The following is a 27588-nucleotide window of genomic DNA, read 5'->3' on the forward strand; positions in this document are numbered from 1 at the left end:
TGGAGGGTGGGAAGAAACGGACCTCCAGATTAAATTTGGGGATTTTAGGGCTAGTGATTAGCGGGCAAAAAAAGGGAAACAGAAAGCCTGACTGAAATTTCTCAAAACGTTTAACTAAGGAGACCCGAAGCGCAAGATTTAGTTTAGGGGCGATGAAATCGGAATAACTAAAGCGAGAGAGAGAGGGGCAGATTAGGAAGATCCGACTGGCTCGGGGGCAGCAGGGTGGACCCGGCCCCGGCCCCGTCGGCCGGGCTGCACCCCAGCGTTTAGCGGAGCGGCCGGCACAAGGTCGGCTCCCCCCGCCCGGCCCCGGCCCCCACCCCCCCCCGCCCCCGCTGCCTTTCCCCCGCGTAGAAATGGGGGACCCCCCTCCCCCCCGCGGGGAAGCCCAGGGGGGCTCCCGGCTCCGGCTCCCCTAGTCCGGGCCGGGGAAGCCGGGGCCGGAGTGGGGGAGCGGGGGCCGCCCGGAGCAGCCGGAGCAGGGCCGGGGGAGCCGGGGCCGGAGTGGGGGAGCGAGGACCGGCCGGGGGAGCAGAGGGGGACGGTCTGGGGGAGTGAGGGGTGGGCCGGGGGAGCAAGGACCGGCCGGGGGAGCAGAGGAGGACGGTCTGGGGGAGCAGGGGTCGGCCGGGGGAGCGAGGGGCGGAACGGGCTCGGGGGGAGGGGAGGGAGCAGCGGGGGGCGGGATCCGGGGGAACGAGGAGCGGGCGGGGCCGGGGGGGGGGAGCGCGGGGGGGCGGGATCCGGGGCCCCGGGCCGCGCCCCGTCCCCCCTGCCAACGCGGCGGCCCCGCCCGACCCCGGCCCCGGCTCCGCGCCCCCCCTTCCGCGCCCACTCCTTCCCTGGCCTCGCCGCGGGCCGGGCGATGGCGCCGAGGGCCGGGCCGGGGAGCCGGGGGGCCGGGCCGCCGTCGCCGCCGTCGCCGCCGCTGCTGCTGGGGCTGCTGCTGGGCCTGGCCTGCCGGGCGGCGGCGGGGGCGGCGGCGGGGCCGGGCCCGGGCCCGGGGCCGGAGCCGGAGCTGGAGCTGGAGCGGCGCTTCGTGCCGGACCCGTGTCCGCGCACCGTGCGCCGCGGAGACTTTGTCCGCTATCACTACCACGGCTCCTTCCCCGACGGCCGACAGTTCGACTCCAGGTACCGGGCCCCGCCGGGCGAGGGGGGCCCCCGGGGTTGGGGGGGAGGGAGGCCGGGCCCGGCCCCGTCCCGGCCCCGTCCTCGCCCCGTCCCCGCCCCGCCGGTCGCCCTCGGCCCGCTCCCTTCGCTTCTCCGGGGCCCGGTTCCCTCGACGGCCCGGCGGGGGTCGTAAAGACCGGGAGGCCTGCGTGGGAGAGGGGCCCCGTCCCCCCCATCCGTCCGTCCCCCCCATCCGTCCGTCTCCCCCCGGTGCCGGCCGGACGGTAAGGCCCGAACGACGACCGTCCGGCCGGAAATCCGTGCGCGGCCGGCTCCTGGGTCGCCGGGTTTCCCGGGCCCGAGGGCCGGGCCGGGACCGTTCGTTCCCCGACGCCCGCCCGGCTCCTTCTGGGCCCCCGGCACCGTGAGGAGGCCCGGGCGCCGGCTTAGAAAGAGCGTCTTCCGTTATGCTCCTCCAGATGTAGAGAAGCAGCGTGGCTCGGTGGAAAGAGCACCGGCTTTGGAGTCGGAGGTCACGGGTTCGAATCCCGGCTCGGCCACTTGCCAGCCGTGTGACTTTGGGCAAGTCGCTTAACTTCTCGGTGCCTCGGTCACCTCAACTGTAAAATGGGGATTAAGACTGTGAGCCCCACGTGGGACAGCCCGCTTCCCCTGTGTCTATCCACCCCAGCGCTTAGAACAGCGGTCGGCACGTAGTAAGCGCCTAACGAATACCAACGCTATTATTATCATTATTATTCCCGTCGCCCGGACCCCTCCGGCCGTCCCGCCGCCTCTTCGGGAAGAGAAGAGGGGGAGGGCGGGACGTTGGCGCCGGGCGCCGGCCGGTCGGCCCTAGCCTGGCGGGTCGGGGTCGGGAGAGGCGTCCCGTCGCTCCTCCCTGGGGAAGACGGCGTCCGCTCTCCCCGCGGGGGGTCCACGGCGCCCACGTCCCCGACCCTCTCCGAGGAGGAGAGAGTAGGGTGGGCGCTCGGAGGGACACGCGGACGTAGACGGGTCGGCGTGAATCCGGCAGGCCACGGGGCGGCGGACGGTCCGACGGAGTACGTGGAAGCGATGCGGGCCGTCCCGTCTCTTAAACCGGCCTCTCGGGACCCCGGACCTCGAGCGGGACGGAGATCCGGGCGGCGGTTTCCCGTGGCGCCGGGCCTCCGGCCCGCTGCCTCTCCGGTCCCGCGGACCGAGGTGCCGACTCGATCTCTCGGGCCGAGGAGAGAGGAGAAGCTGCCCCGGTTTCCCCTCTCCCCCGACTCCTAACTCCTCGTTGACCTCGCCCGTTTCCCCAGTCCTCCCCGGGTGTCGGTCGGGCCCCGGGAGTGGTAGGTGGGATTATAAGCCAGCGGCGGCTCCCTCCGGGTGGCCTCTGGGAGCCCGCGGCCGACGTTGCCGTGGGGTTACGTCTCGCGTCTCCCGGCGGCGCCGGTGCCCGGCGCGGAGGAGTCGCGAGCCCTCCGGGGCCCGGGCCCTCGGGGTCTCCCGTCGTCTCGTCCCCGACCGGACCGAACCCTCGTTCGTCCGGGGCGCCGTCCGAAGAAACCGTCCGTCAGGGAGCGGGTTGAAAGGGAAGAGACCCGTCCGAGAAGATCCGGTTCTCCGCCCCGCCGTCCCAAGTTTCACGGGTGTCGTTTTCCCTACTCTTGGAAGAGTGTTTTCGTCTCAGAGATTTCTGATTCACCCCACCTGACTCTGAGGAGCCACCGTCTGACTACTCCCGTCTACCCTCCGGCTCTGCCGTGTGCCCTCGGGCGAGTCGCTTCGCTTCTCTGGGCCTCGGTCGCCTCATCCGTGAGCCCCGTGAGCCCCACGCGGGACGGGGGACCGTGTCCGACCCGATTTGCCCGTATCCGCCCCGGCGCTCGGTGCCGTGCCCGGCAGCTGGTGAGCGCTTAACGGATACCCCGGTTATCACTGTCATTACTACTACCATGCTGACTGTCTGGGATCGATGTTTCCACGGTCATCGTGATTCGTCGTGATGAACCCTCTCCGTAGTCTCCGAATGGAGCCTTTTGTTCAGCAGGCTGTTCTGGCTACGTCAGAATTTTGCCCGTTTCTGGTAGGCGGACGCTTTCAAATGAAAATTGTCTCCTTCGGTGGAATACGTCCCTTGGGGCCAAGGGGTACGTTGAGACAGCTCTGATTTTCTGTGTACCATATGATTAGGGAAGGTGGCCACGTACTCAGAATTTGGATCCCCATCTGGATACGGATCCCGTTACGTTGTTAAGCTTTCTCGAGCCGACACCTCTCTGGCATTTATTGGAAATGATTCATCTTTCCCAGATTTTAATCTGGGCGCACGGTCTCTGTTCTTGTCGCTAATTTCACTCTTGCCGCTCGAGGTTCCCCACTTATTCTGGGTCGAGCGGCTTTTCGCAGTCACGAGAGGGAATGTGCGCATTTCATTTTTAAAAAAGCTTGCTGGGGGGTGGGAGGGGGCATGCAGGAATTTAGCATCTCCTTATGATGCGCTGGAACCCTGTAACGAGAAGCTGGTTTATTGGTTTGAAATCAAAGAGCCCTCCCTGACCCGCACGGGGCTCACGGGCTCAGTCCCCGTTTCACGGATGAGGTCGGCGAAGCGGAGGGAAGTGAAGTGACTCGCCCGAGGTCACACGGCAGCCCCGTGCTCCGGCCGCTACGCCACGCTCACACCCTCACGCCGCGGGAACCCCGTAGGAGCCGGTACGGTGGCCGGCGAGCGGCCGACGACGATGCCGAAGACCGCCATATCTCTGTCGCTCAGAGAATCTGAACCAGAGCCCGATGGAGCCGAATTCCTCGAATTCGGTGATCTGTTCTCTTCCCTTTCTCTGGGAGGGTGCTGAGGATTGGCGTCTCCTTGTCTGTGGCCCGGAGGAACGAAGGGAAGTCACGACGGGGTGGCGGGGGGGTGCCTGTCCCCGGGGAGATCTTCAGGAGCGACCTCTACTCCATCCCCTAGATTATAAACCCGTTGTGGGCGGGGATCGACTCTCTTTAGCGCCGAGTTGTACTTTCCAAGCGCTTAGTACAGTGCCCCGCACACGGTCGTCGTCGTCTTATGCTGCCGAGTCGTGTCCGACCCGGGGACGCATCTCTCCCGGAACGCCCCACTTCCATCCGTAGTCGTTCTGGGAGTGGATCCGTAGTTTGCCGGGTAAAAATCTGGAAGTGGTTTACCCCTGCCTCCTTCCGCGCAGTAAGCTTGAGTCTCCGCCCTCGATTCTCTCCGCTGCTGCCCGGCCCCGGCGAGTTTTGACTTGGAGCAGATTGCCTTCCGCTGGCTAGCCACCGCCCAAGCTAGGAATGGCTCTGTTTGACTCTCCCTCCCAGAGTCGTGACCGGTAGAGTACTGGAAACCCTCCAGGTGCGAGCCGGAGAGGGGTCCTCACGCAGTAAGCGCTCAATGAATACGATTAAATGAACCTGGATCGGCTCTGGTTCTACAACCCTGCGTGAGCCGGGCTGGGTCCACACGCTCCTTGGGAATCCAGGTAACGGGGTCGGGGCCGAGTCAGTCCCGCTGGGGTTTGGAACAGGCTTGGACCGTAATGGTTCTTCGCCTCCCCCCACACTCCCACCTTTAATAATTATAACAATTGAGGCGTTGAGCGCCCACTCCGTGCCGAGCGTCGTTCTGAGCGCCGGGGTCGATCCGAGTTAGGTTGGGCACGGTCCCTGTCCCACACGGGGCTCACGCTCTTAATCCCAGGTGAAGTAACCGAGGCCCAGGGAAGTGACTCGCGCAAGGTCACACAGCAGACACGTTCGCTTGGCACTCGGGAGTCGGGGAGGAGAAGGGGGCTGAATTTCTATTTAAACGTTCGACTTTGGGGAACTGAGATTACAGGGGGTACTTGACTTCGGCCACTCGACATCTCCCACTCCTTTCCCTGTCACCGTGACTCGCTCCCTTTGCTGTCCCGGCCTCTCCGCCCCAAAGCACTTCTGCGTGTATCTGTAATTGTATTTATATCGATGCCTGTTTACTGGTCTTGATGCCTGTTTACTTGGACTGCCGTCTGTTTCCTCCCCCTCTAGACCGTGAGCCGGCTGTGGGCGGGGATCGGCTCTCTCTTTTGCCGTGTTGTACTTTCCCCGGCGCTTAGTCCAGTGCTCTGCACACGGGAAGCGCTCGAGAAACGCGATCGAATGAATGGATGACAGATCCGGCTAGGTTCTCCCGCGGGGCTGGGTCACCGGCATGCCGGCAGATCTCAAAAGAAAATGAGGGAAAACCACATTAGGGCTGAGCTGGGAGAACCCTGGCCCGACTGTCCCATCTGGGAGAGATCTACCAGGTCACTGTGGGTCTGGAGGATCCCCCGGAAGGCCCGGGAGAGTCTGGGAGTTATCATTCTTATTATGGTATTTGTTAAAGCGCTCACTATGTGCTGGGCAGTGTTCTAAGCGCCGGAATAGATACGGGGTAATCGGGTTGTCCCACGCGGGGGTCACCGTCTTAATCCCTATTTTCCAGATGAGGTAACTGAGGCACAGAGAAGCGACCTGGCTCGCCCAAGGTCGCGCAGCGGACGCGCGGCGGAGCCGGGGTTAGAACCCACGTCCCCTGACTCCCGAGCCCGGTCTCTTTCCGCTAAGCCACCACCAGCCCCAGCTCCTGGGTGTGGGGCCCAGCGCCTCTCCTCGACTCCCCGGAGGACGTCTGGGCTGGCAAGACGGCCCGGCCCCCTCCCTCCCGCCTCCCCAGGGGAGCAGGTGCCGCCCGGGATCTGTTCACCGGCCGTCTCGGCTGGAGGAGATCCTCCTCGCCCCGGTCTCCTGCGCCGCAGCTGACGCGGGTCTCTTCTTGCGGGGACCGGGGCTGTCTTACCTGCCTCCACCGTGACGGCCTCCCCTCTCTCCTCTCCTCGCCAAGCACGGAAGGCCGGGGAAGTCACGTCGACTGCACGTGCCCATATTTGCAGGCGGAGCTCCCTAAAGAGATCAGTAGTAGATTATAGATCTGTTAAGAATTAGGTGATGAACACCTAGGGGAGGAACAAGCATCCCTGAGTCTTGAGATCCCCTATTTGTTCTCCCCCTCATCTGGTTTTCTGAATTTATCAGCGTTCCTCGCTGTGGGCGGAGAACGCGTCTGCCATCTCCGTTCTGGCGTCCTCTCCCAAGTGCCGCCCCCAGCGTGGTCCGGGTCGTAAGCGCGCCGGTGCCGTTAATCGATTGATCGTCATCGTGATTTTTATGACTGTTAAGATAATGAAAGTGATCTCTTAGAAGCTGTTGCATTTGGCAGATTGTTTTTTCACTATTAAGTAGCACCTATATTTAGGAAATCTGTTTATCGCCTCCACTTCCTCTCGGTCGGCTAAATGTTGTTCCAGCTAAAATGAAGACGTTATGTGGAAGGTCAGAAGCGAGGCTGGGAAATGGAGCAAGATGTCCGGTGGAATCCTGTGGGTGCGTTACTCACCCACGAGTTGATCCTCGTAAACCCTCCCTCAATTCCGGAGCAAGAAGCTATCCGGAGGCTCGATAGCGACGTGTTTTCAGAAATGTTCATTCATCCAATAGTATTTACTGAGCGCTTACTGTGTGCAGAGCACTGTACTAAGCGCTCGGAATGTGCAAATGGGTGACAGATAGAGACGGTCCCTGCCCTCTGACGGGCTTACGGTCTAATCGGGGGAGCCGGACAGACGAGAACGATGGCAATAAATAGAATCGAGATAAATAGAATCAAGTGATTCAATGTAAATTAAATGTGCGATTAAACGCCGGGTTGCTACGTGAACTTGCAAATAATTCCCGCACGTGTATTCTGCACGACTTTTAATGTTAAGAAGTGAGGTGCAGAGGAGACTAAGCCGTCCCTTGTAAATCACTCAGACGAGCTCTTTCTCAAAGAGAGATTCCCCTTGGGCCGACTGTTGGGTCTTTAGGATTTCTTCCCTCTCCCGGGCTTTTCTCGAAATCCGACGCAGTGATAGCAATTATGGCGGGGTTTGTGAAGCTCTCGCTATGAGCCAAGCGCTGGGAGAGACGCCGGACGGCTACGATGCCGTCAGATCAGAAACAGTCCCCGAATCTAAGAGCCGCTGAATGAGAAAGCCCCAGCGCCTGCCTCGTTTCGTCTTCATCACTTCTCTCAGGGAGGATGATCGCGTAACGTAAAATCTCTCGCAGAAGGAACCGTGAGAGAGATTTCGCTCTGATCAGTGGGACTTGTTTCCCGAGTGCCTTCCCACAGCCTTTGGGAAAGTACGTCAGAAGCGAAACCTCTGATCTCTGCCCACGAGGATCGCACGCCCTAATGGATTTTTCATTATTATTCATGATAATAGCTCTGTGGAGAGTAGCGTGAACAAAATTCTCTTCCTTTCTACCCTCAGGGTCGTGGCTGCGTCTGTGCCACGTAACTTGGCGCCGGCTGTGTCGCTCGGGGTGGATTGTTGGGACGTGCCAGTGGGAAAAACGTACCACGTTGCCTTCCCCCCAAGCCCCCCATTTTTGACTCTGCCTGGAGGCAGAATTTCACGTTTCTGCGACTCGTCTCTGTGGCTCGTGGTCGCTTATATCGCCCTTGCTTTTACGTCGCCTCGAAACCTGGGGAAAGTTTCCCGTTTCCTGTCGCTACGTTGACCCCCGGCCCAGTTTCACTTCTGAAAAATATTATTAGTATGAATAGTGATAATATTTTTTTTAATGTGCCGGGCACCGTACTAGGCGTTGGGGTAGATGCAAGATCATCGGGTTGGACACGGTCCCTGCCCCACATGGAGCTCACCGTCTCAGCCCCCATTTTACAGATGAGGTAACCGAGGCACAGAGAAGTTGCGTGACGGGCCCGGGATCACCCAGCAGACAGGTGGGAGAGGGGGATTAGAATCCAAGTCCTCCTGACTCCCAGGCCTGTCTCTCTCCACTAGGCCATGCCGCTTCTCAATAACTGATGACGGTTCGGAGATAATTCAGTGCTCACTCTGCGCGTAGCACTGTGCTGAGCCCCGGAGCGGAGACGAGCTAACCCGACCGGCCAGATCCCCGTCCCACTTGGGGCTCACAGTCCGAAGGGGGAGGAGGGACCGCTATTTTATCTCCATTTCACTGATGAGGAAACCGAGGGATACAAAAGTTAAGTGACCGGCCCAGGGTCACGTAGCAGACGAGTGGTGGAACCGGAATTGGAAACCGAGTTCTAAGACTGAGTTTCCGTGGTTGTATCCGGCGGGAAGAGAGATACCGTACTCGACACTGGCCTGAAGTGACACCGGACTCTCTAATAATAATAATCATGGTACTTGTTAAGCGCTTGATATGTGCCAGGCACTGTTCTGAGCTCTGGGGTTACATAGGAGTTGATCAGGTTGGACAAAGCCCCAGGCCCACGTGGGGCTCACAGTCTTAATTCCCACTTGGCAGATGAGGTAACTGAGGCACAGACCAGCGAAGTGACTTAGTGAAGTGAGGTTGGGTGAAATGAACGCCTTTTCGCCCGCCCGTTTCCCCAGAACATCTTCGTTTTCACAAAATGCCGCCGTGTGGTGATGTTCTCCCCCGAGTGCCCCGTCTGTAAGAGATGTACGGATTCGGGTTCGGATACGGCTTCATTCCCAACGCGTCTGCCGGCTCTGCTGTTCCGTGCTCTCCCAAGCGCTTAGTACGGCGATCTGTAGGCACTCAGCACTCGATAAGTACGACCGATGGTTTGCGGTTTTGTTGCCGGCAGGCTGGTGGATTATAGCCTGTCTCTGGCCTGGGTGGTTTTAGAGAAATGAGTGATGATAATAGTACTAATAATGGCACTTGTTAAGTGCTTACTATGTTGGGATTTGTTAAGCGCTTACTACGTGCCAAGCACTGTTCTGAGCGCTGGGGTAGATACAGGGTAATCAGGTTGGTCCACATAGGGTTCACAGTCTTCATCCCCATTTTACAGATGAGGTAACTGAGGTACAGAGAAGTGAAGTGACCTGCCCACAGTCACACAGTTGACAAGTGGCGGAGCCGGGATTCGAACCCATACCCTCCGACTCCCGAGGCCGGGCTCTTTCCGCTGCACCACGATGTGCCAGGCACCGTTCTCAGGGCCGGGGTAGGCTCGGGTCGCTCAGGTTGGCCGCAGTCCCTGCACTCCTAACCTCCATTTTACAGCTGAGGTGACCGAGGCCCCGAGAGGCGAGGTGACCCGCCCAGGGTCACACGGCAGACGTGCGGTGGAGCCGGGGTCGGAACCCCTGACCTTCCGACTCCCAGGCCCGGGCTCCGTCCACCAAGTCACGCCGTCTCTGTGCCGGGGAGGCCTGGGGCGAGGAGGCGGCGTTGAGAGCCGGGGTCCGGGCCGGCGGCGGGGTGGGTCTGAGGGGGTGACGAGGGATGTCCGCCGCAAGTCCGCGGGCCCGCCGAACCCAGTAGTCCCTCGGGGGTGGCGATCCCTACGGAGCCCTGCCTTCCGGGAGGAGGAGGGGAGGCCTAGCCGGACGTGGGGCCCGCTGTGGCTTAGGTTTCCGGCTTCTTCCCGTCTCCGGGCGGGGAGCGGGGCGTCGGCGAAGGGGGCCGTGCACGTTTCGGCGAGGTGGAGGAGATCCCGGTCTCTGAAGGACCGGTCCTGAAGCGCCGAGGGTTCGAGCAGAGCTGGGAGGGAGGGATGCCTGTCACGGAGAGGGCTGCAATGGAAGCGTTTCTTCCTGTCGCCGCTCCCGGCTTTTAAGCTTCGCCTCCCCGACGCGTAGAGGAATTCCCAGATGGTTTCAGCCTGGCGACTGAGCCGGGTCATGAAAGAGCGCGGGCAGCAATTCTTCAACAGCTAAGTTGGGTACCTTTTGGAAGGGAACTCGATAGGGGCTCTCGCTTTACCGTCGCATTAACAGTGAGTGAAAGACACCCCTTGTGTGCTAGAGCATCCCGGCCCCGGGGGGCAACCGCGAACTGCCCGGAGACTGCCGGAGTTTGCCAGAGACGGCTGAAATGGCGACTTCAGGGTCGCCCTTCCGCCCTTCGAATCCCCGCCACAATTTCCCCGAACAACTTCAATTTCACCAAATGCCTCACGTGGCGATCTCCCCCCCCCCCCCCCCCCCCCCGAGTGCCTCGTCCGTAGCGGACGCCGCAGCGGATCTGCGGACGGACTTCATTCCGAACGTGTCTGCCGACCCCGCTGTCCCGTACTCTCCCGCGGTACGGCGATCGGTAAATACGATCGATTGTCTTTCCGTTGCGGTTCGAAAACTCATTTGGCCTTTTTCTCCCCCCCCTTCCTCTCCTACACCGTCCTCGCCTTCGAGCTACGACCGGGGCTCCACCTTCAATGTGTTCGTGGGGAAGGGCCAGTTAATCGCAGGGATGGACCAGGCCCTGGTCGGGATGTGTGTGAACGAGAGACGCTTCGTGAAGATTCCCCCCAATCTGGCCTACGGGAGCGAAGGAGTCTGTGAGTACCATCTCGCGCTTGCCCTCGGTTGGCCGAACCGACGGGAGGTTTGTTATCCGGGCCGCGGTTAGAGGGACGTCGGGGGCTCTCCTGGGACGCCCGGCGAGACCTCCAGTTTCCGTAAAGCGGTTCTGTGGAAATGCCGCTCCCTCCCTCGGTTTCGAGAGACTCACCTCGGCCTCTCCCTCTCTCGCCAGACTTGGCCAGTAGCAAGAACTGGGAGTTTTGCCCCGGGGCCCCGCTGGGCTCAGGGGTGAGTGACCCCCGGGAGTTGGGCCTCCTGTTGCGTTTGGCCGCTTCCGTGAGGAGGCATTCGGTCGGAGGGTCAGGGTCTGTCCCACGTAAAACCGTGGGAACTGGATTTGATTTTTTTTTTTTTTCCAGCTGGAGTGATCCCTCCAAACTCCGTCCTCCATTTTGATGTGCTCTTGATGGACCTCTGGAATTCGGAAGACCAAGTTCAGATCGACACTTACTTCAAGCCCCCTAACTGCCCGCGGACGATCCAGGTGTCGGATTTTGTACGGTACCATTACAATGGCACGTTTTTGGATGGGACCCTCTTCGACTCGAGGTAGGCTCAGCCGCTCGCGGCGGTATCGGTGAAGCGCCTTGCGGTTTTCCCTGCTCCGTCCCCTCTGTGTCTTCTTCCAGCAGCCGAAGAGAGGCCTCCCTCTCCGACTTCCCCACCGTCTGCGGCTTTTTAACGGCGGGCGGGTATCCCGAGCCAAGCCGGACGTCGGCCCGTGCCGTCGCTTTAGCGCCCGAGTCCCCCCCGACCATCTCAAATCTAGCTCCTCCCTAGATTGTGAGCTCCTCGGGGGGGGGGGGTGTGGCCGCCAACTCTCCTCTTTCAAGCGGTCAGTCGAGCGCTCTCCGCAAAGCGAGCGCTCAGTCGGGACCGCCGATTGATCGGTCCAACGGAGGGGCCTCCCCGGCTAGAGCCCTGGGCGAGGCCCGGGAGTCGACGCAGCCTAGGCAGTGGACGGACGACGGGGATCGGGTCAGGATAGGTCGGGACTCCTCCCGGGCCGGACGCCGCCGGACATCTGCGGGGACCCGGGAGGCTCGAGACGTTTGCCGCGCCCCCCGCTGGCTTCAGGCTGGGCCGGTGATGTCGGACTAGGGTTTCGGAGCCGCTAATGTACGTCTCCGGTTTTGTCGGGGGGCTCGAGCCCCAGAGGTTCTGTGGGCGTCTCGTTCTCTCCCAGGCTCCAGGGGTGATGGAGCCTTGGCCTCCCCAAGCGGGAGCGGGATCGGGCCTCCCTCCTCGTGGGTCCGGCCCGGGCCAGGCTCGGGACGGGCTCCAGAATTTCCTTCCCCGTCGGCCCCACGGCCGCACGTCTGGCCGGGAGGGGCTGAGCCGGAAGCCCCGGGATCGAACCAGCTCGGGACTCTGCATCTAATGGGGGCGTCGGAGTGCTTGGAAGAACTGTGCCGTTGGTCCTCGTGGACCCCCTTCCTCATGGTGGACCGTCCCGCAATCAGTTGTATTTATTGAGCGCTCTCTGCGCGTGGAACACCGTCCCGACCTCCCCCCGCCACCGCCGTCGGGGATCCATCACGGACCCCTCTTCTCTGAATTTTTCCACAAGCCCCCGGAGCCTGTCTTTGGCCGGCGGGGCTTCCGTTGGGTCCGACTCCCTTATCTCGCCCCTCTCTGTCGCGGTCTCCCGGCTTATGGCAGCGGCTGGTTGTGAGCCCAGCCTGAGGGAAGGGTGGTGTGGGGGCTTTCCTGGGGGGGCTGCGTTTCCCCCTCCCTAGCCTTTGGTGCCCGGCTTCTCCATCGCCTACCTAACACTACTTGCCGCTCCCTCCCCGCTCTCTGGAGAGGATGGGCTTCCGCATCCTCTGTGTTTGGTGTCGGAAGCACGTACCGGGGTCCCGTGACACTCTCTTTCCTCGCCAGCTTCCCGCCACTGCCCGATGTGCCCGTCAGGGCCGCGGGCCAGATGGTTTTCCTTAGTTGACTCCTCAGACCGGACTCCCCGCGTCGTCGTGTCGGCCGAGGCCTGAAGGCCCAGCCTGGCTCACGCACGCCCCGAGGCCGAGACCACGCCCCGAAAAATACGAGAAAAGACCGTCGGTCTGGAAATGTCTTATCGGCCTAAAGACGTCTCTCCTCAGTAAACTTCGGGGTGGCCCCTTCCCAAGTATTTGGGAGAAGTTTGGCTCGTCCGGCGGTGGTAGTTATTTATCTATCGTGTGCCCGGCACACAGGGAGAGTACGCTAGAACGAGTAAGTAGATGGTAGCCCTGCCCCCAAGGAATCTACAGTCTAGCGGGAGTCCGGTTTGTGTTTTGCGTGGGGTCCGGCACTGTTCCAAAGGACGGGGGGAGAGCAGGCGGCCCAGGGTATCAAGCTTGGAGGGGTGGGGGAATCCTCCTTGCGGAGAGGGGAGGGTGGAATGGCGGGATGGGATAAGAAATCAGAGCTCTGCTTGAGTGCTGGTTGTTCGTGGCGGGCTGCCCTCCCTCGTCCTGCCGGGCGGAGCGTCACACCCGCTCCTGGTGACCGGGGAAACCCCGTTCTTCCCTGGTTCCGGGCGGCGGAGTTGTTCCAGAAACTTCCCCAGTTCTGGGGGCAGCCCGTTGTGTTGGTGCCTCCTCGAAGCAGGGCGGAGGGGGAGGAGGATGGGATCGTTCGCGTCCGTCCGACGTTTCCTCATTTTTCCCGGGATGGGTGAGGCTGTAGATTAACAGCCCTAAAATCGCGTTTGCTTCCAGCCACAATCGGATGAAAACATACGATACCTACGTGGGCATCGGTTGGCTGATTCCCGGGATGGATAAAGGGCTTCTGGGGATGTGCGTCGGGGAAAAGCGCATCATCACCATCCCGCCTTTCTTGGCCTACGGAGAAGATGGAGACGGTGAGCCTCCCGCCCCTCGTTCCTGTCGCGCCCCTGTGGCGGTGGGGGTCGGGGCGGGGGGGAGATGGCCGAGCCACGGGGGCCGGACGCAGCCTTCCGGTTCTTGGGCCCGGGCCCCGGGTGAGTCCAGGGGACGGGAGTGGGCTGGGATAGAGCCCATCTCAGATTTGGACCGAGTTTGGGACACCCCCCCGGAGGACCCTCCCCCCTCCGCCAAACCGGAGCGATCGAGTCAGAATCGGCATTCGCGCGAGTCACGTACTTGGCCACGGGACGTCTTTCCGACCCGCCGATGCTGGGGGGCTTGTGGATATTGGGAAGAGAGCGCCGGGGAGAGAGGACCTTTTCCTCCCTCTCCCCCCGCACCCTGATCCGGGCTCACGATCTTCCCGCGACCCGGTGCGGGGAGAAGAGAGGGTGGGGGTCTTGGGAGGGGGCGGGAGGCATTGGAGACCCTGTGCCCTGCGCCCGTCTCCCCTCTCCGCCCCCTCCAACCCATCACAGACCTGGATGTGCGAGAGGGATCCGGGGAGGCGTTCGCATCTGACGAGGCCCGACCTAGCCGAACCTCGCTATCCCCCTCTCCAGCCTCCGGGTCATCCTCGGGTCCAGAGGGGTGTGAGCGCGGCTGGGTCTTGGCGCCGCGGAGCGGAGTCCCCTCTGGGCCCAGGGAACCGTGTAGCTCTCACGCACGGCGGACAAGCCCGGTTGAGCCTCGGCACCCCGGGGCCCCCGTTTCTAAAGCGTTTCGCCGTCCCCGTTCATCCTCAGGGAAGGACATTCCTGGTCAGGCGTCTCTGGTCTTTGACGTGGTTCTGCTAGATCTCCACAACCCCAAAGACGGCGTTACCATCGAGAATCGGTCCGTGCCCGAAAACTGTGAGCGGAGGAGTCGGGCGGGAGACTTCCTCCGATACCATTATAACGGCACGCTTCTGGACGGCACCTTGTTTGATTCCAGGTAACTGGGCTCCGGGGCCGTCGGATGACGCTCTGTCGGTTCCGGACTCGATGACGCCGTCCCCCCACCCCGCTCGCCCTGGCTTGCAGGGAAAGGGGATGGAGCCAGCCTCCTCTCCCGGCCCCCTCAGCGTCCTTCTTTCTCTCTCCCGCTCCGTCTCTTCTCTTGAGTCCCAAATCCTCCCTCCACAGCTACTAGTTGCTCCCGTCTTCCACCGCCCCGGCCCCACCTCCGTATTCCTCTCCGGCGTCGAAATTCTTCAGGCCCTCCTGCTCTCTCCGCCTTCTCCCCCGCCAATCCTTGCGGATCGGATGAACCTCCACACCGTTGTAGCCCCCAGCCACCCGCTGCCTCTCCCTCCTCTCCTCCACCGACCCGCACCGGCGCGGATACGTTCCCGCTCACTGAATGAATGATATTCGTTGTGCGTTTACTAAGCGCCCGGGAGAGTACGGTATAATAAAGTTGGTAGACACGTATCGAGCGCTTCCTCGAGTTGGTAGTCGGGATCTACCTTAAATTCTACGGGCTCCATCTGTCCGTCTCTTAACAGCGCCTCGTCTCGGACCTCACCGACTCGGTCTTCACTTTCCGATCGCAAGCCGCGTGGCGTAGTGGAAAGAGCCCGGGCCCGGGAGTCGGAAGGTCACGGGTTCTAATTCCGGCTCTGCCGCTTGGCTATTGTGTGACCTTGAACAAGGCACTTCACGTCCCTGTGCCTCCGTTCCCTCCTCTGTAAAATGGGGATTGAGACCGTGAGCCCCATGGGGTCAGAGACCGGGTCCAACTCGACTACCTTGTGTCCACCCCAGCGCTTAGTAGCGTGCCTGGCACGTAGTAAGCACTTAAATGCCATCGTGATTATTCTCATTGCTATCAGTGCCTCCTCACCCTCTCCCTCCGCTCCTGGAATTTGCTCGATACCTTTAATTATGTCCTCCGTTTTCTAGACCCACTCGGCCCAGGCCAGGCCTTCTCACCTCTCCCGGACTCCCTCCACGCCCCTCTTCTCCCTCATCCTCAGCTCCCTTGCCCCTCCGTCCTCCCGCCGCTCACCTCGCCTCCCGGCCCCGGGTCACTGTGACCTCCCACTTCTTCTTCTCTTGCAGCTGAGCGCAGCTGGCGGAAATCCCGGCTCCCGGCTGACTTCTGCCACTCCACATTCCCGCTTTAACTTTGCCCTCCTTTCCGCTTGCCGACGCCTCCGTGCATCCATTCAGTCGTATTTATGGAGCGCTTACCGCGCGCGGGGCGCGGTGCCGAGCGCTTGGCGGGTACCGTACAGCAGTAAAGGGAGACAGTCCCTGCCCACAACGGGCTCACGGTCTAGATCTGGGGGGAGACAGATATCGAAATGAGTAAACAGACATCAGTGTAAATAAATAGAATTATGCATATATACGGAAGTGCTGTGGGGTGGGGACGGGAGTGGAAGAGCTCTGTTACTCCTCTCTCTCACTGACTCTGAGTTTTCCCCGGCTCTTCCAAACCTTGGGCTCCTTTCTGAAGCTCCGAGTCTCCCCAACCCCCTAACCCCTGATCCCTGTTAGGAAAAGGCAGAATGACCCAGCGGGTGAAGGCCGGGCCCGGGAGTCAGAAGGACCTGGGTTCTAACGCCGGCTTCCCCTCTCGTCCGCTGGGTGACTCCGGGCAGGTCGTTTCGCTTCTCTGGGCCTTGGTTTCCTCCTCTGTGAGATGGGGATTAAGGCCGTGAGCCCTCGGCGAAGCGGGGACCGTGTCCGACCCGATCACCCCGTATCTACCCCCGGGCTGAGAACGGTGCCCGGCCCGCAGCAGGCGCGTAACGAATATCACAGTTAAAAGCACAGCTTTTTCAGATATAAACTTCCCCAAATCCCGCCCTCCTCAGCCCGCTACTCCTCTCTCCTCATCTTTCTCCTGCTTGCCAGCTGACTCGCCAGAGATCTCTCACCTGTGTCTTAAATCCGGTGCTTCCGACCCGATTCCCACTCACTTCCTAAAATCCCTTGCTCCTTCTGTCACTTTCCCGTTTCAGAGAAGTCCTCCCTTGGCCCCAGAGTCCCTTCCTGCTCTTCCCCCGTCCCCCCGTTCCCGCCGGCCTTCCCGACTCCAGACTCTCCCCCGTCCAGCGTGTAACACTCGCCGGATCATCTTCCTGAGGGGATGCGTGGCCCACGTAATCTCTTCTAGAGGAGAGGCTTCCCGTGCCTCTTCGCATCGAACGGTGCTTGGCGCATAGTAAGCGCTCGACGGAGGCCATCGTTATTATTGTCATTATTCGTAGTATCATCGATCGCGGACTCCTCAAACCGGGCTTCAAGGCCGGTTACCGTCTGGCCCCGCCGTTCCTGTCGGCTGTCTTGGTCTGCTCTCCCCGCACCCGCTGTCTCCGCTCCTCGCCATCCAGCCTTAATTCATTCGATAGTATTTATTGAGCGCTTACTATATGCGGAGCACTGTACGAAGCGCTTGGGATGTACAACGGCGGTGTTTGGAAAGCGCTGGCTCTGTACCAGCCACTGTATTAAGCGCTGGGGCGGATCGAGTTGGACGCGGTCCCTGTCCCGCATGATGAGGTAACTGAGGCCCAGAGAAGCCAAGTGACTTGGCCGAGGCCACCCAGCAGGCAGGTGGCGGAGGCAGGATTAGAACCCGGGCCCCTCCTCGCTCCGCTAGGCCATCCTGCTACTCACGGGCCCCGCTCCTTCTCATGTTACAACCTGCCAGCTGTACCAGGCTTTTGATTCTCCCACCTCTGTCCGCTCGCTCACATCACTGCAGCGTGGCTCAATGGAAAGAGCCCGGGCTTGGGAGTCAGAGGTCATGGGTTCGAATCCCGGCCCCGCCACTCGGCAGCTCTGTGACGGTGGGCAAGTCGCTTCACTTCTCTGGGCCTCAGTGACCTCCTCTGTAAAATGGGGATGAAGACCGTGAGCCTCACGCGGGACGATCCGATGACCCTGTATCTACCCCAGCGCTTAGGACAGTGCTCTGCACACATTAACGGATACCCACATTATTAAGGGGGACACAGCTAAATTCAGAGCGGAGGTAGAGGGGAGGGCCAAGAAGAGAAATCAGGGCATAGACACTCCCAAGCAATAGACTCTTCTTTCCTATTTTTAAAAAAATGGTAGTGATAAGAATAATAATAACGGTGGTATTGGGTAAGCGCTTACTATGTACCAAACACTGTTCCAAGCGCCGGTGTAGATACAAGGAAATGAGGTTGGACACAGTCCCCGTCCCACTTGGAGGAACCCACAGACTTGATCCCCGTTTTACAGATGAGGTTACTGTAAAGTCGTGACCTGCCCGCGGATGTGCGGAATTAGAACCCATGTCCTTCTGACTGACAGGCCTGCGCTTTATCCGCCAAGCCACGAGCGCTTCCTACTTGCCGACGACTAGTCCGAGGGCTGGGGTGTTGTTATTATCGAGTGCCGTCGAGTCGTTCCCGATCCGTAGGGACTCCGTGGAGAGACTTTGTCCAGGACGTCCCGTCCTGGCTCAGTGGAAAGAGCCCGGGCTTGGGAGTCAGAGGTCATGGGTTCGAGTCCTGCCTCTGCCACTTGTCAGCTGGGTGACTGTGGGCGAGTCACTTCACTTCTCGGTGTCTCAGTTCCCTCACCTATAAAATGGGGATTAAGACTGCGAGCCTCACGTGGGACAACCGGATTACCCTGTATCTACCCCAGCGCTTAGAACAGTGCTCCGCACGTAGCAGGCGCTTAACAAATACCAACATTATCATTATTATAATCCGCAACCTTTCCAACGGTTCTTCCGTTATCGTCGTTGGGGTCTCTATCCATCCAGCTGCCTCTTCCGCGCTGGACCTTTGCCAGCATTCGCGCTGGGGTTGATGTAAGATAATCAGTTCGGACCCAGGCCCTGTTCCACGCTCACGGTCTGACCTGGAGGGTGAAGGAGTCACTTTAATGTTGGTATTTGTTAAGCGCTTACTATGTGCAGAGCAACCGTTCTAAGCGCTGGGGGAGATGCAGGGTCATCGGGTCGTCCCACGTGAGGCTCCCGGTTAATCCCCATTGGACAGATGAGGGAACTGAGGCACAGAGAAGTGAAGTGACTCGCCCACAGTCGCACAGCTGACGAGTGGCAGAGCTGGGATTCGAACTCATGACCTCCGACTCCCAAACCCAGGCTCTTTCCACTAAGCCACGCTGCTTCTCTATTTCCATTTTTCATTTTTCACGTGAGGCCCAGAGGGACGGAGAAGCTGCGGCTCGCCCAGGGTCACACAGCGGACAAGCGGTAGAGCCAGGATGGGGACCCAGGTCCCCTGACGACCCCGACCCGTGCTCTTTCCGCCAGGCTACGCAGCTTCCTTCTCTTTGGGGTGGTTTTTCTGGAGCGGAGGGACGCCGAGCCGGTTTGGCCAATGGTCGGCCGCCCGGGGGTAGAGAAAAAGGACGGGATCACCCCACGTTGGCCAGTCGTCGCCGTACGAGGCGAGACCTCCCCCTCTTCCCCGCCCCCAAAACCCGAGACCCCCCTCACCCCGTGCTCTGGATTTCACCGGACGTCCGACGGGAATGACGACCGTCGCTTCTTCTTAGTTCAGCGCTTGGCGCCCACTGAGTGCCCGTCACCGTTCACTGTTCCGTTGTGCTCTCCCAAGTGCTCAGTAGAGTGCCCTGCACCCGGGAAGGGCTTAAAAAACCCGGCCGAATGAACGGACGCTCCGTAGACACGACCGAACGGCGGTCTAACCGACGCCTTTCCCTCAGCTACTCCCGGAACCGTACGTTCGACACGTACATCGGGCAAGGTTACGTGATTGCCGGGATGGACGAAGCGTTGCTCGGGGTGTGCATCGGAGAAAAGCGAAGGATCACCATTCCTCCTCATCTGGGTTACGGCGAAGACGGAAGAGGTGAGCCTGGCTTTCGCTTCCGCTTTCGAGTGGGCGCGGTGCCCGCGGGAAGGGGATTTGGTATTTAGGAAGCCCCGGGGTTTGACTTCTCTGTGGGCCCATGGCCTTTTGACCCAAAGTTACGTCGATGGGTCGATCGATTGTATCTGTTGAGCACTTACCGCGTGCAGGGCGCTGTACTGGGCGCTCGGGAAAGGACGGTACAAACCGTAAACGGAGACGTTCCCTCGCCCGCAACGAGCCGACGGTCTCGAGACGAGGCCGCGGCCCCGGGCCGGACCGCTGGGGCTTCGGTGGCATTCCACATCTTGCCGCTTGGCGAGCGGCGTGGCGGTAATAGTAACGATTCAGAAGAACGATGGCGTCCGCGAGGCGCCCGCCGTGCGCCGGGCACCGTACGAATCGCTGGGTGGATACGAGCAAATGGGGTCGGACGCGGTCCTCGTCCCACGGGGGGCTCGGGGGCTCAATCCCCATTTTCCAGATGAGGTGACTGAGGCCCAGAGAATAATAATAATGTTGGTATTTGTTAAGCGCTTACTATGTGCCGAGCACCGTTCTAAGCGCTGGGGTAGACACAGGGGAATCAGGTTGTCCCACGTGGGGCTCACAGTCTTAATCCCCATTTTACAGATGAGGGAACTGAGGCACAGAGAAGTTAAGTGACTCGCCCGCAGTCACACAGCCGACAAGTGGCAGAGCTGGGGTTCGAACTCACGAGCTCTGACTCCAAAGCCCGTGCTCTTTCCACTGAGCCACGCTGCTTCTCCAAGGGACGTGAGAAGGGACGTGACTTGCCCGAGGCCACACAGCAGACGAGTGGCGGAGCCGGGATTAGAACCCAGGACCTCGTGACTCCCAGGCCCCTGCTCCGTCCGCTGCGCCGAGCTGCTTCCGTCCGTGCTTGGGTTCCCCCCGCGGCTCGGCCCCGGCCCCGGACGGTGGCGGGGTTCGGCCCGGGGGCAGAGGAACCGGTGTCCCGAGTCCCTGGCTTTTCCGCCCTCTCCCCTTGCGGTCTCTCTTCAACCCGGGCCGGACCCCGCTCCTCCAAACGCGAGGTTGCTCCATGCCTCCTCCCGACGTCTGTAATGATGACAATTATCATGGGACGTCTTTAGGCGTTCAGTCTTCCTCACTGAGCGCTTACTGGGTGCGGAGCACTGTACTGAGCGCTTGGGAGGGTACACTGTGGGAAGCAGCGGGGCTCAGCGGAACGAGCCCGGGCTTGGGAGTCAGAAGCCACGGGCTCTGATCCCGCCTCCGCCACTTGTCGGCGGGGTGACTTTGGACAAGTCGCTTCACTTCTCTGCGCCTCAGTGACCTCATCTGTAAAATGGAGATGAAGACTGTGAGCCCCCCCATGGGACCACCTGATTACCTTGCATCTACCTCAGCCCTTAGAACGGTGTTTGGCACATAGTAAGCGCTTAACAAATACCATCATCAGCATTATTCTTCTTCTTCTTCTTCTTCTCTGTGCCTCAGTTACCTCATCTGTAAAATGGAGATGAAGATTGAGCCCCCCATGGGACACCCTGATTACCTTGCATCTACCTCAGCGCTTAGAACAGTGCTTGGCACGTAGTGAGCGCTTAACGAATACCGGCGTTATTATTATTATTATTCTCTGTGCCTCAGTTACCTCATCTATAAAATGGAGATGAAGATTGAGCCCCCGATGGGACAACCCGATTACCTTGCATCTACCTCAGCGCTTAGAACAGTGCTCGGCACGTAGTGAGCGCTTAACAAACACCAGTATTATTATTATTCTCTGTGCCTCAGTTACCTCATCTGTAAAATGGGGATGAAGACGGTGAGCCCCACGTGGGACAACCCGATTCCCCTGTGTCTCCCCCAGCGCTTAGAACAGTGCTCGGCACATAGTAAGCGCTTCACAAATACCAACATTATTATTATTAAAATGGAGATGAAGACTGTGAGCCCCTTATGGGACAACCTGATTACCTTGCACCTACCTCAGCGCTTAGAACGGTGCTTGGCACATAGTAAGCGCTTAACAACTACCGTCATTATTATTACACTCTAACAATAAGCTGACACATTCCCCGCTCCCAGTGAGCTTAAAGTAGTGCTCTGCACCCAGCAAGTGCTCAATAAAGGCGATCGAACGAAAAGAGGTCCAGCGCTTCCTTTGTGCCAAGCACCGTGCCGTACACGGGGCTGTTAGACTGTAAGCGGATAGGACACGGTCCCTGTTCCCCATGAGGCTCACGGTCTAAGAGGAGGGGAGACCAGGTATCGAAAGCCCATTTTGAAAGGTGAGGGAACTGAAGGGCGGAGAGGGCGAGCGACCTGGCCGAGGTCACGCAGTCGGCGAGCCGGGATTAGAACCCGGGTCCTCCGACTCTCCGCCCCGCCATCTTTCCGCGCCTCCCGAGTGCCGCGTCGGTGGGGTGCTGGCGCTCGGGGAGCCCGGGGGCCCCCCGGCTTGACGCCGCCGCGCCCCGTTCCCCCCAGGGAAGATCCCCGGCTCGGCCGTTTTGATCTTCGACATCCACGTGATCGATTTCCACAACCCGTCCGACTCCATCGACATCACGACGTCCTACAAGCCCGCCAACTGCTCCGTCCTCAGTAAGAAGGGCGACTACCTGAAGTATCACTACAACGCCTCCCTCCTGGATGGCACTTTGCTGGACTCCACGTGAGTGCGCTCTCTGGCCCGGGCCGGCTTTCCGACACGGGGACCCGAGCGGGTGCGTGTACCGGGGGGGACCGGTTCATTCGTTCATTCGGTCGTATTTATTGAGCGCTTACCGTGTGCGGAGCACCGTGCCGAGCTCTTGGAAGATACAGTACGGCAATAGAGAGGCCGTCCCCGCCCACAGCGGGCTTACGGTCTAGAGTTGGTCCGGAGCTGAGGGAGAGGAGGATTTGGAAGCTGGGTCGGAAACCCCGACTCTGTCTCCTCCGTTGCGGAAGGACGGGGAGCCCGGGACACTCTTTCCTCCGCCGGGCCCGGAAAATCTCCACCCCGCCGCCCCCACGGCTTCCGGGGATCTTCCAGCGGCGGCCGGAAGCGACGTGGCGGCCGCTCAGAGCTCCGGATGCTGACGGGGCCGTCGTCCCCCCCGTCCCCGACCTTTGGACAGCCTCCCCTCTGGGCCCGTGTGGGGTTACCTTGCGTCTACCCCAGCGCTTAGAACAGTGCGTGGCGCATAGCGAGCGCTTAACGGACCAACGTTATCATTATTACTGTGTCCTGCCTCGGTCTCCCCCTCCTGCCCCCGTCTTTAAGCATCCAGAGCCGATGGAGGAGACGGAGAACCCCCGGCCCAGATAACCCCCAGACTGGATAACGACCAACTCGGGAATAAAAAGAAGGGGCCGGGCCGGGGAAACGCGGGATCCTTTAACACCTTCTGAGTCGGGCCGAGTCGACGGAGGGTCGTCGTGGCGGGGCGCTCCCACGGACTTGCCCTCCCACGGACGGATCTGGGAGTCGGTGCTCTGGGATTTGTCTTTCAGGCTGAATTTAGGCAAGACCTACAACATCGTGCTGGGATCCGGACAGGTCGTGCTGGGGATGGACCTGGGGCTCAGAGATATGTGCGTTGGAGAGAAGCGGACGGTCATCATCCCCCCGCACCTCGGCTATGGGGAGGCCGGGGTCGGTAAGTCAATTCGGGGCGAAAGCCTCCTCCGCTCGAGCCGTTCAGGTTCGGATTCTCGGTGGGTCGTTACGTCGCGGCTTTGGGAACGGAAAGCTTCATCTATTTTTTTCCTTTTGAAATTGAAAGCTTGATTTCCTTTTTACTTTTTTTCCCCGCCCAATCTGTGAACCCTCTGAACTGGGCCACATTCTTCCCCTAGAGAGGAGTTGTGTTAACGGTAGCAAGCGATTATTGGGTGCGGAGCACCGTAGTACGTGCTGGGAGAGTTTACGCAGGGGGATTTTAGACACGGTCCCTGTTCCTCGCGGGGCTCATAATCTCAAATGGGAGTGTGTTGTGGTGATGTAACCTCTGGTGAGAAGCAGCGCGGCTTAGCGGAAAGAGCACGGGCTCGGGAGTCAGAGGACGCGAGTTCTAGTCCCGGCTCCGCCACTTGTCTGCCGTGTGCCCGTGGGCGAGCCGCTCAACTTCTCTGTTCCTCTGTCACCTCACCTTTAAATGGGGATGAAGACGGCGAGCCCCACAGTGCTCGGCCCACAGTGAGCCCTTAACGGATACCGGCATTATCAGAACCTTTAAACCGTTAAACCCTCAATTCTGGAAGATTCCCGGGATTTGGAGCGGTTTGCGAGGGAAAGGATTGAGCCCTTCGGCCTTCTGGGGCCACGTGCCCGGGACAGAACGGGCACTTATCGGAAGGGAGTGACTTGGCACCCTGGAAGACTCAGGCGTGTCCAGGCCAGGGTCCTGGACGGGGGTGACCCGGGACCTCCACGCCAACTCCACGGCCAACAGGAGAAGCAGCCTGGCTTATTGGAAGGAACTCAGACGACCTGGGTTCTGATCCCGGCTCTGCCGATCGCCCGCTGCGTGGCCATGGGCGCGTAACTTCCCAGTGCCCCGGTCGCCTCGTCTCTAAACCGGGACTTGAGTACCTGTTCTCCCTCCTCCTTGGACTGCGTCTCACCTGAGGGACCTGTATCTACCCCAACGCTCAGAGCGGCGCTTGACGCTTAGTGACAATCCAGTCGGATTCTTTTGCCGCCGTCTCCCCGTTGCCGGGTCAGCAGTGGGGCGTTGGGCCGTACTTCCACGTGGAGGATCCTGGCTCCTCTCGTCCTCTCCCCTGCTCTACTGCGGGGCTGGTTGGGAACGGGGGTATTCGAAGTTCCGCCACGATCTAATGATGCTGAATTTTTAGAGCCACCCCGGGACCGGATTCCCTCGTTCTGGGCCTTTGGAAGCTGTTCGGTGGCCAGCGTCGGGCTCTGGGCCGCCCCTGCTTCAGTCCAGAGAGATAACTCCCTTCTCCCAAGGACTAAACGGGGGTTTTTTAACCGTTTTCAGAAAGCCTCCCTCCCTTTGGCCCTTCCGAAGTCACAGAGAAATCAGTCCTTATTGGAGCGGGAGCTCCGTGCGGGCAGGGACCGTCTCTTTCGCACCTTCTGTCCTCTTCCAGGCGCTCGGTCTAGTGCTCGGCCCAAAATCAGGAAATAGCAGCGAGTGAGTGGAGCGGGAGCGCTGAGAGTAGGTGAGAAGAGAAACAGCTCGCGGCTGCCGCCAACGCCCCGGGGACCAAGCTATCCGGGCGGTGGGACGGCTGTCTCTTCCTGTTGCCTTGGCGGTGGCCTGGACTGCAGTAGCAGAAGGCGTTTCTCTTGTCTCCTGCTCCTCCCTGGGATGTCCCGGGGCCTTTCGATTCCCCCGGGCCCCCCTTTGCCCCAGCCGAGGGATTCCGGACTAAAGACATCCCCTCACGCCCCCGGCTCGGAGGCGAACTCACGCGGGCTCTCTGACACGACAGACGGAGAGGTGCCCGGGAGCGCGGTCTTGGTTTTCGACATCGAGCTGCTGGAGCTGGTGTCCGGCCTGCCCGAGGGATACATGTTCGTATGGAACCAAGAGGTGTCCGCCAACCTCTTCGAAGAAATCGACAAGGACGCCGACGGAGAAGTTCTCCTGGAGGAGGTAACGGAGCGGCGGGCTGACGCTCTTTGCGAGAGAAGATCTGAGTTTACCCTTGAGACCCAAGAGATCTCACCGGTGTCGGGTGAGGGGCGGGTCATCAGAGTAGACTATTTGCGGCCTGGCTCTCCCCGCCTCACCAGCCCCCCGAGGTTGGGGCTTGGGACCGGGCTGTCGTCATCTCTGGAGGGGGCCGGCCTAGGAAGGATGCCCGCGGTCGGCCACTGGGCCGCTGAGGCGGCGACGGGGCTCTGCCTTCAGCTTCCCGGGCCTTCCGTCAGCCAACCGGGGCCTGCCAAGTGGGACTCCTCCACATCGCACAGGCTGGACCCCATCTGGGCGGGTCCGTCGGTCGGGCTCTGTGACGGGGCTCGCTGTCGACCGGCGACCGGGCCCAAGTCAGCCCCTTTACCTCGTCCGGGCTTCTCCCGTAGGCGGCGTCGACCGTTTCCCGAAAACCCACATTCCATTTCCATCCCACTCCGCCTGACGGGGTAACTGCTGGAATTCAACGGGGAGACTCGGCCTCTCCCCGCCCTTTCTCCGAGGCCCAGCCTGGGGAGAAGAAGCCTTAGTCGGTGACCTACGGATTGGGCGGCCGGAAAACGGTGCTGGGCCCCAGAGGGCGTCCGACTGAGAGAGGCGGGCCGGGGGCCGCTCCCGTACCCCCGTTTGACCTGGGGGACCGCGTCCCGTCTCCGTTTCCTTTCAGTTCTCAGAGTACATCCTGGCCCAGGTGGCGTCCGGCAGGGGGAAGCTGGCCCCGGGCTTCGACGCCGAGCTGATCGTGAAAAACATGTTCGCCAACCAGGACCGCAACGGGGATGGCAAGATCACGGCCGAGGAGTTCAAACTGAAAGACCAGGAGGCCGGGCACGACGAACTGTAGACAGGAAAGCCGGCCTAGGCGTGAGAGCTGAGCGGTCTAACCGTTCAGGAGGTTGCCAGCTGATGTGTGCCTGTGTGTATGTGTGTGTTTTTGACGTACGTGGGGTGTCGCATTCTGCGTGGAGAGGGCGATCCCAGCAGAGCCCGGAGAATAGCGCAGATACGATCGATATCAAGCGCCTCCGCGTGGAACGGACGAAAGTCGAAACAGCCTTATTGCCAGCCTTTGTTTCGCGAGCCGTCGAGCTGATTTGGCTCTGAAAGGACAGCGGTTACGTTCACCTTGGCCGGATGGGAGAGAGGGGAAAAAAACAGCGGCTAATTTTAGGGCCATCCGTTAGTGCCGTTAAAAAAAAAAACAACCCAGACGTCCAGTCGGAGAGGAAGCCCGAGCCCCTCTTGGGTCCCCGTCGGGAGACGGCCCGCTCGAGGAGGCCTGTTCTCAGGTGGGGCCGACTCAGACCCACGCGGCCCACCGGCGGGTCCCACAGCCTCCCGTAATCTGAGCGGAAAGTCCAGGCGTCTCTGCCGGGCGAGGGCCAGCGGGGGGGGTCGCTGAACAGCTGAGCGAGGCTGGGCTGCCAGCGGGCCCAGACTAGACCGTCGGCTTTTCTGAGGCGCGTTTAATCTCGGCCGAGGCCTCCCTACCGACGGCCGTGCTCCGCCTAACTGTGCGGAGAGGCCCGGGGTCTCAGGGGCGGGGTTCTCTCCGGTCGGCGGGGTGGCCCGTTCCTGCCCAAAAGATCCGAACGATGGGTGCGGCGTCAGAAAGCAGATGAGGATGGATACCGGGCCTCCCCTCCCGGCCCGGAGACCAAGGACGCCGAAAGGTGAATGTGAAATGTGTCTGTCGTGTGCGCTCGCTGGCTTCCGCTTTGCCCCCTCTGGATACGGATGGTGCTGGCTCCACCCTCGATTTACCCAGTGCCTCCTCTTTGTGGAAACTGCTTTATTTGACTAAATTAAGATATTTTGTACGGTTGTAGTTCTGTAGATCCTGAAAATCGCAGCGCAGATTTTGTCAGAATTAGACAGTGCTGAAGAATTGACCTTTTGTTACATAAAAACGTTGTCGCGTAAGTGATCGTTCGGTGGCCGGGTCGGTCTGGGGCGGGAAGGGGAGGAGGGCTCGGCCGGTGACGTTGGGCTTACCGATCCTTGGGCGCCTCTCCCCTCCCCTTATTCCCTTTCCCTACCCCCCTTTTCCCTCTCCCGCCTACACGCACCACCCTCCTTTCTCCGTCTGGTTTGAACTCCTCCTCCATCTGCTGAGCTATCTGGCACAGCCGCCCGCTCCTGCAGGCAGCGACAGGCTGTCGAGGAGCCGGGGCAAAGAGAGGCCCGGCCGGGGGCCCGAGGGAACGACTAAAAAATCAAACCCTAAAGAGAAGGCTGCGTCACCTCCGAGGCCTTGGGGTTACTGTAGAGAGAAGAGCGTTTGTTCTTGCCGGCGGCTGCCTACATCCTGTTTTGGAGCCGACCGTCCTGGGCAACATTCCGATTTCCCCCCCTCCCGCCTTATCAGCCCCGGATGGGGAAACCAATTAACGTTTACACACGGGACAGACCATTTCCTGCCGCCTCGTCGGCCCGTGACGCGTCGCCGTCCGGCGCGGGCCACGCCCCAGCGCCGAGCGAATTCGAATCCGCCCTCTCCACGGAACTCCGGTGTTTTTTTTTACAGCGTCCGTTGGCCGGGGATGCCGCCTGCGATGCGTCCCGGTGGGCCTCCCTTCCTCCACGGCGATTCCTCGGCCAGAGCCCGAATCCTGGCGGGAAGACGGGGCGGGAGGGTGGCTTGCCTGGCACGTAGCGGGAGCTTAACGAGCACCGTGATTATTATTCGTGACTATTCCTCTCTGATGACGCCAGCCGCC

General features: G+C 60.7%; 1 protein-coding gene across 1 annotated transcript; it reads left to right on the forward strand.

Moving 5' to 3' along the window:
- Positions 1 to 922: 922 nt before the first annotated feature.
- On the forward strand, positions 923 to 26791 carry FKBP9 (FKBP prolyl isomerase 9; the record flags this gene model as incomplete). Its single annotated transcript, XM_029049027.1, has 10 exons — positions 923 to 1137; positions 10362 to 10507; positions 10892 to 11081; positions 13235 to 13380; positions 14152 to 14341; positions 19075 to 19220; positions 21702 to 21888; positions 22713 to 22858; positions 24663 to 24826; positions 25536 to 26791. Coding segments are annotated over 10 exons (1707 nt in total), but the record flags the coding sequence as incomplete, so codon positions are not given.
- Between the last annotated feature and the right edge of the window lie 797 nt (positions 26792 to 27588).

This window comes from Ornithorhynchus anatinus, chromosome 21 (assembly GCF_004115215.2).
Source record: "Ornithorhynchus anatinus isolate Pmale09 chromosome 21, mOrnAna1.pri.v4, whole genome shotgun sequence".
Taxonomy (NCBI): domain Eukaryota; kingdom Metazoa; phylum Chordata; class Mammalia; order Monotremata; family Ornithorhynchidae; genus Ornithorhynchus; species Ornithorhynchus anatinus.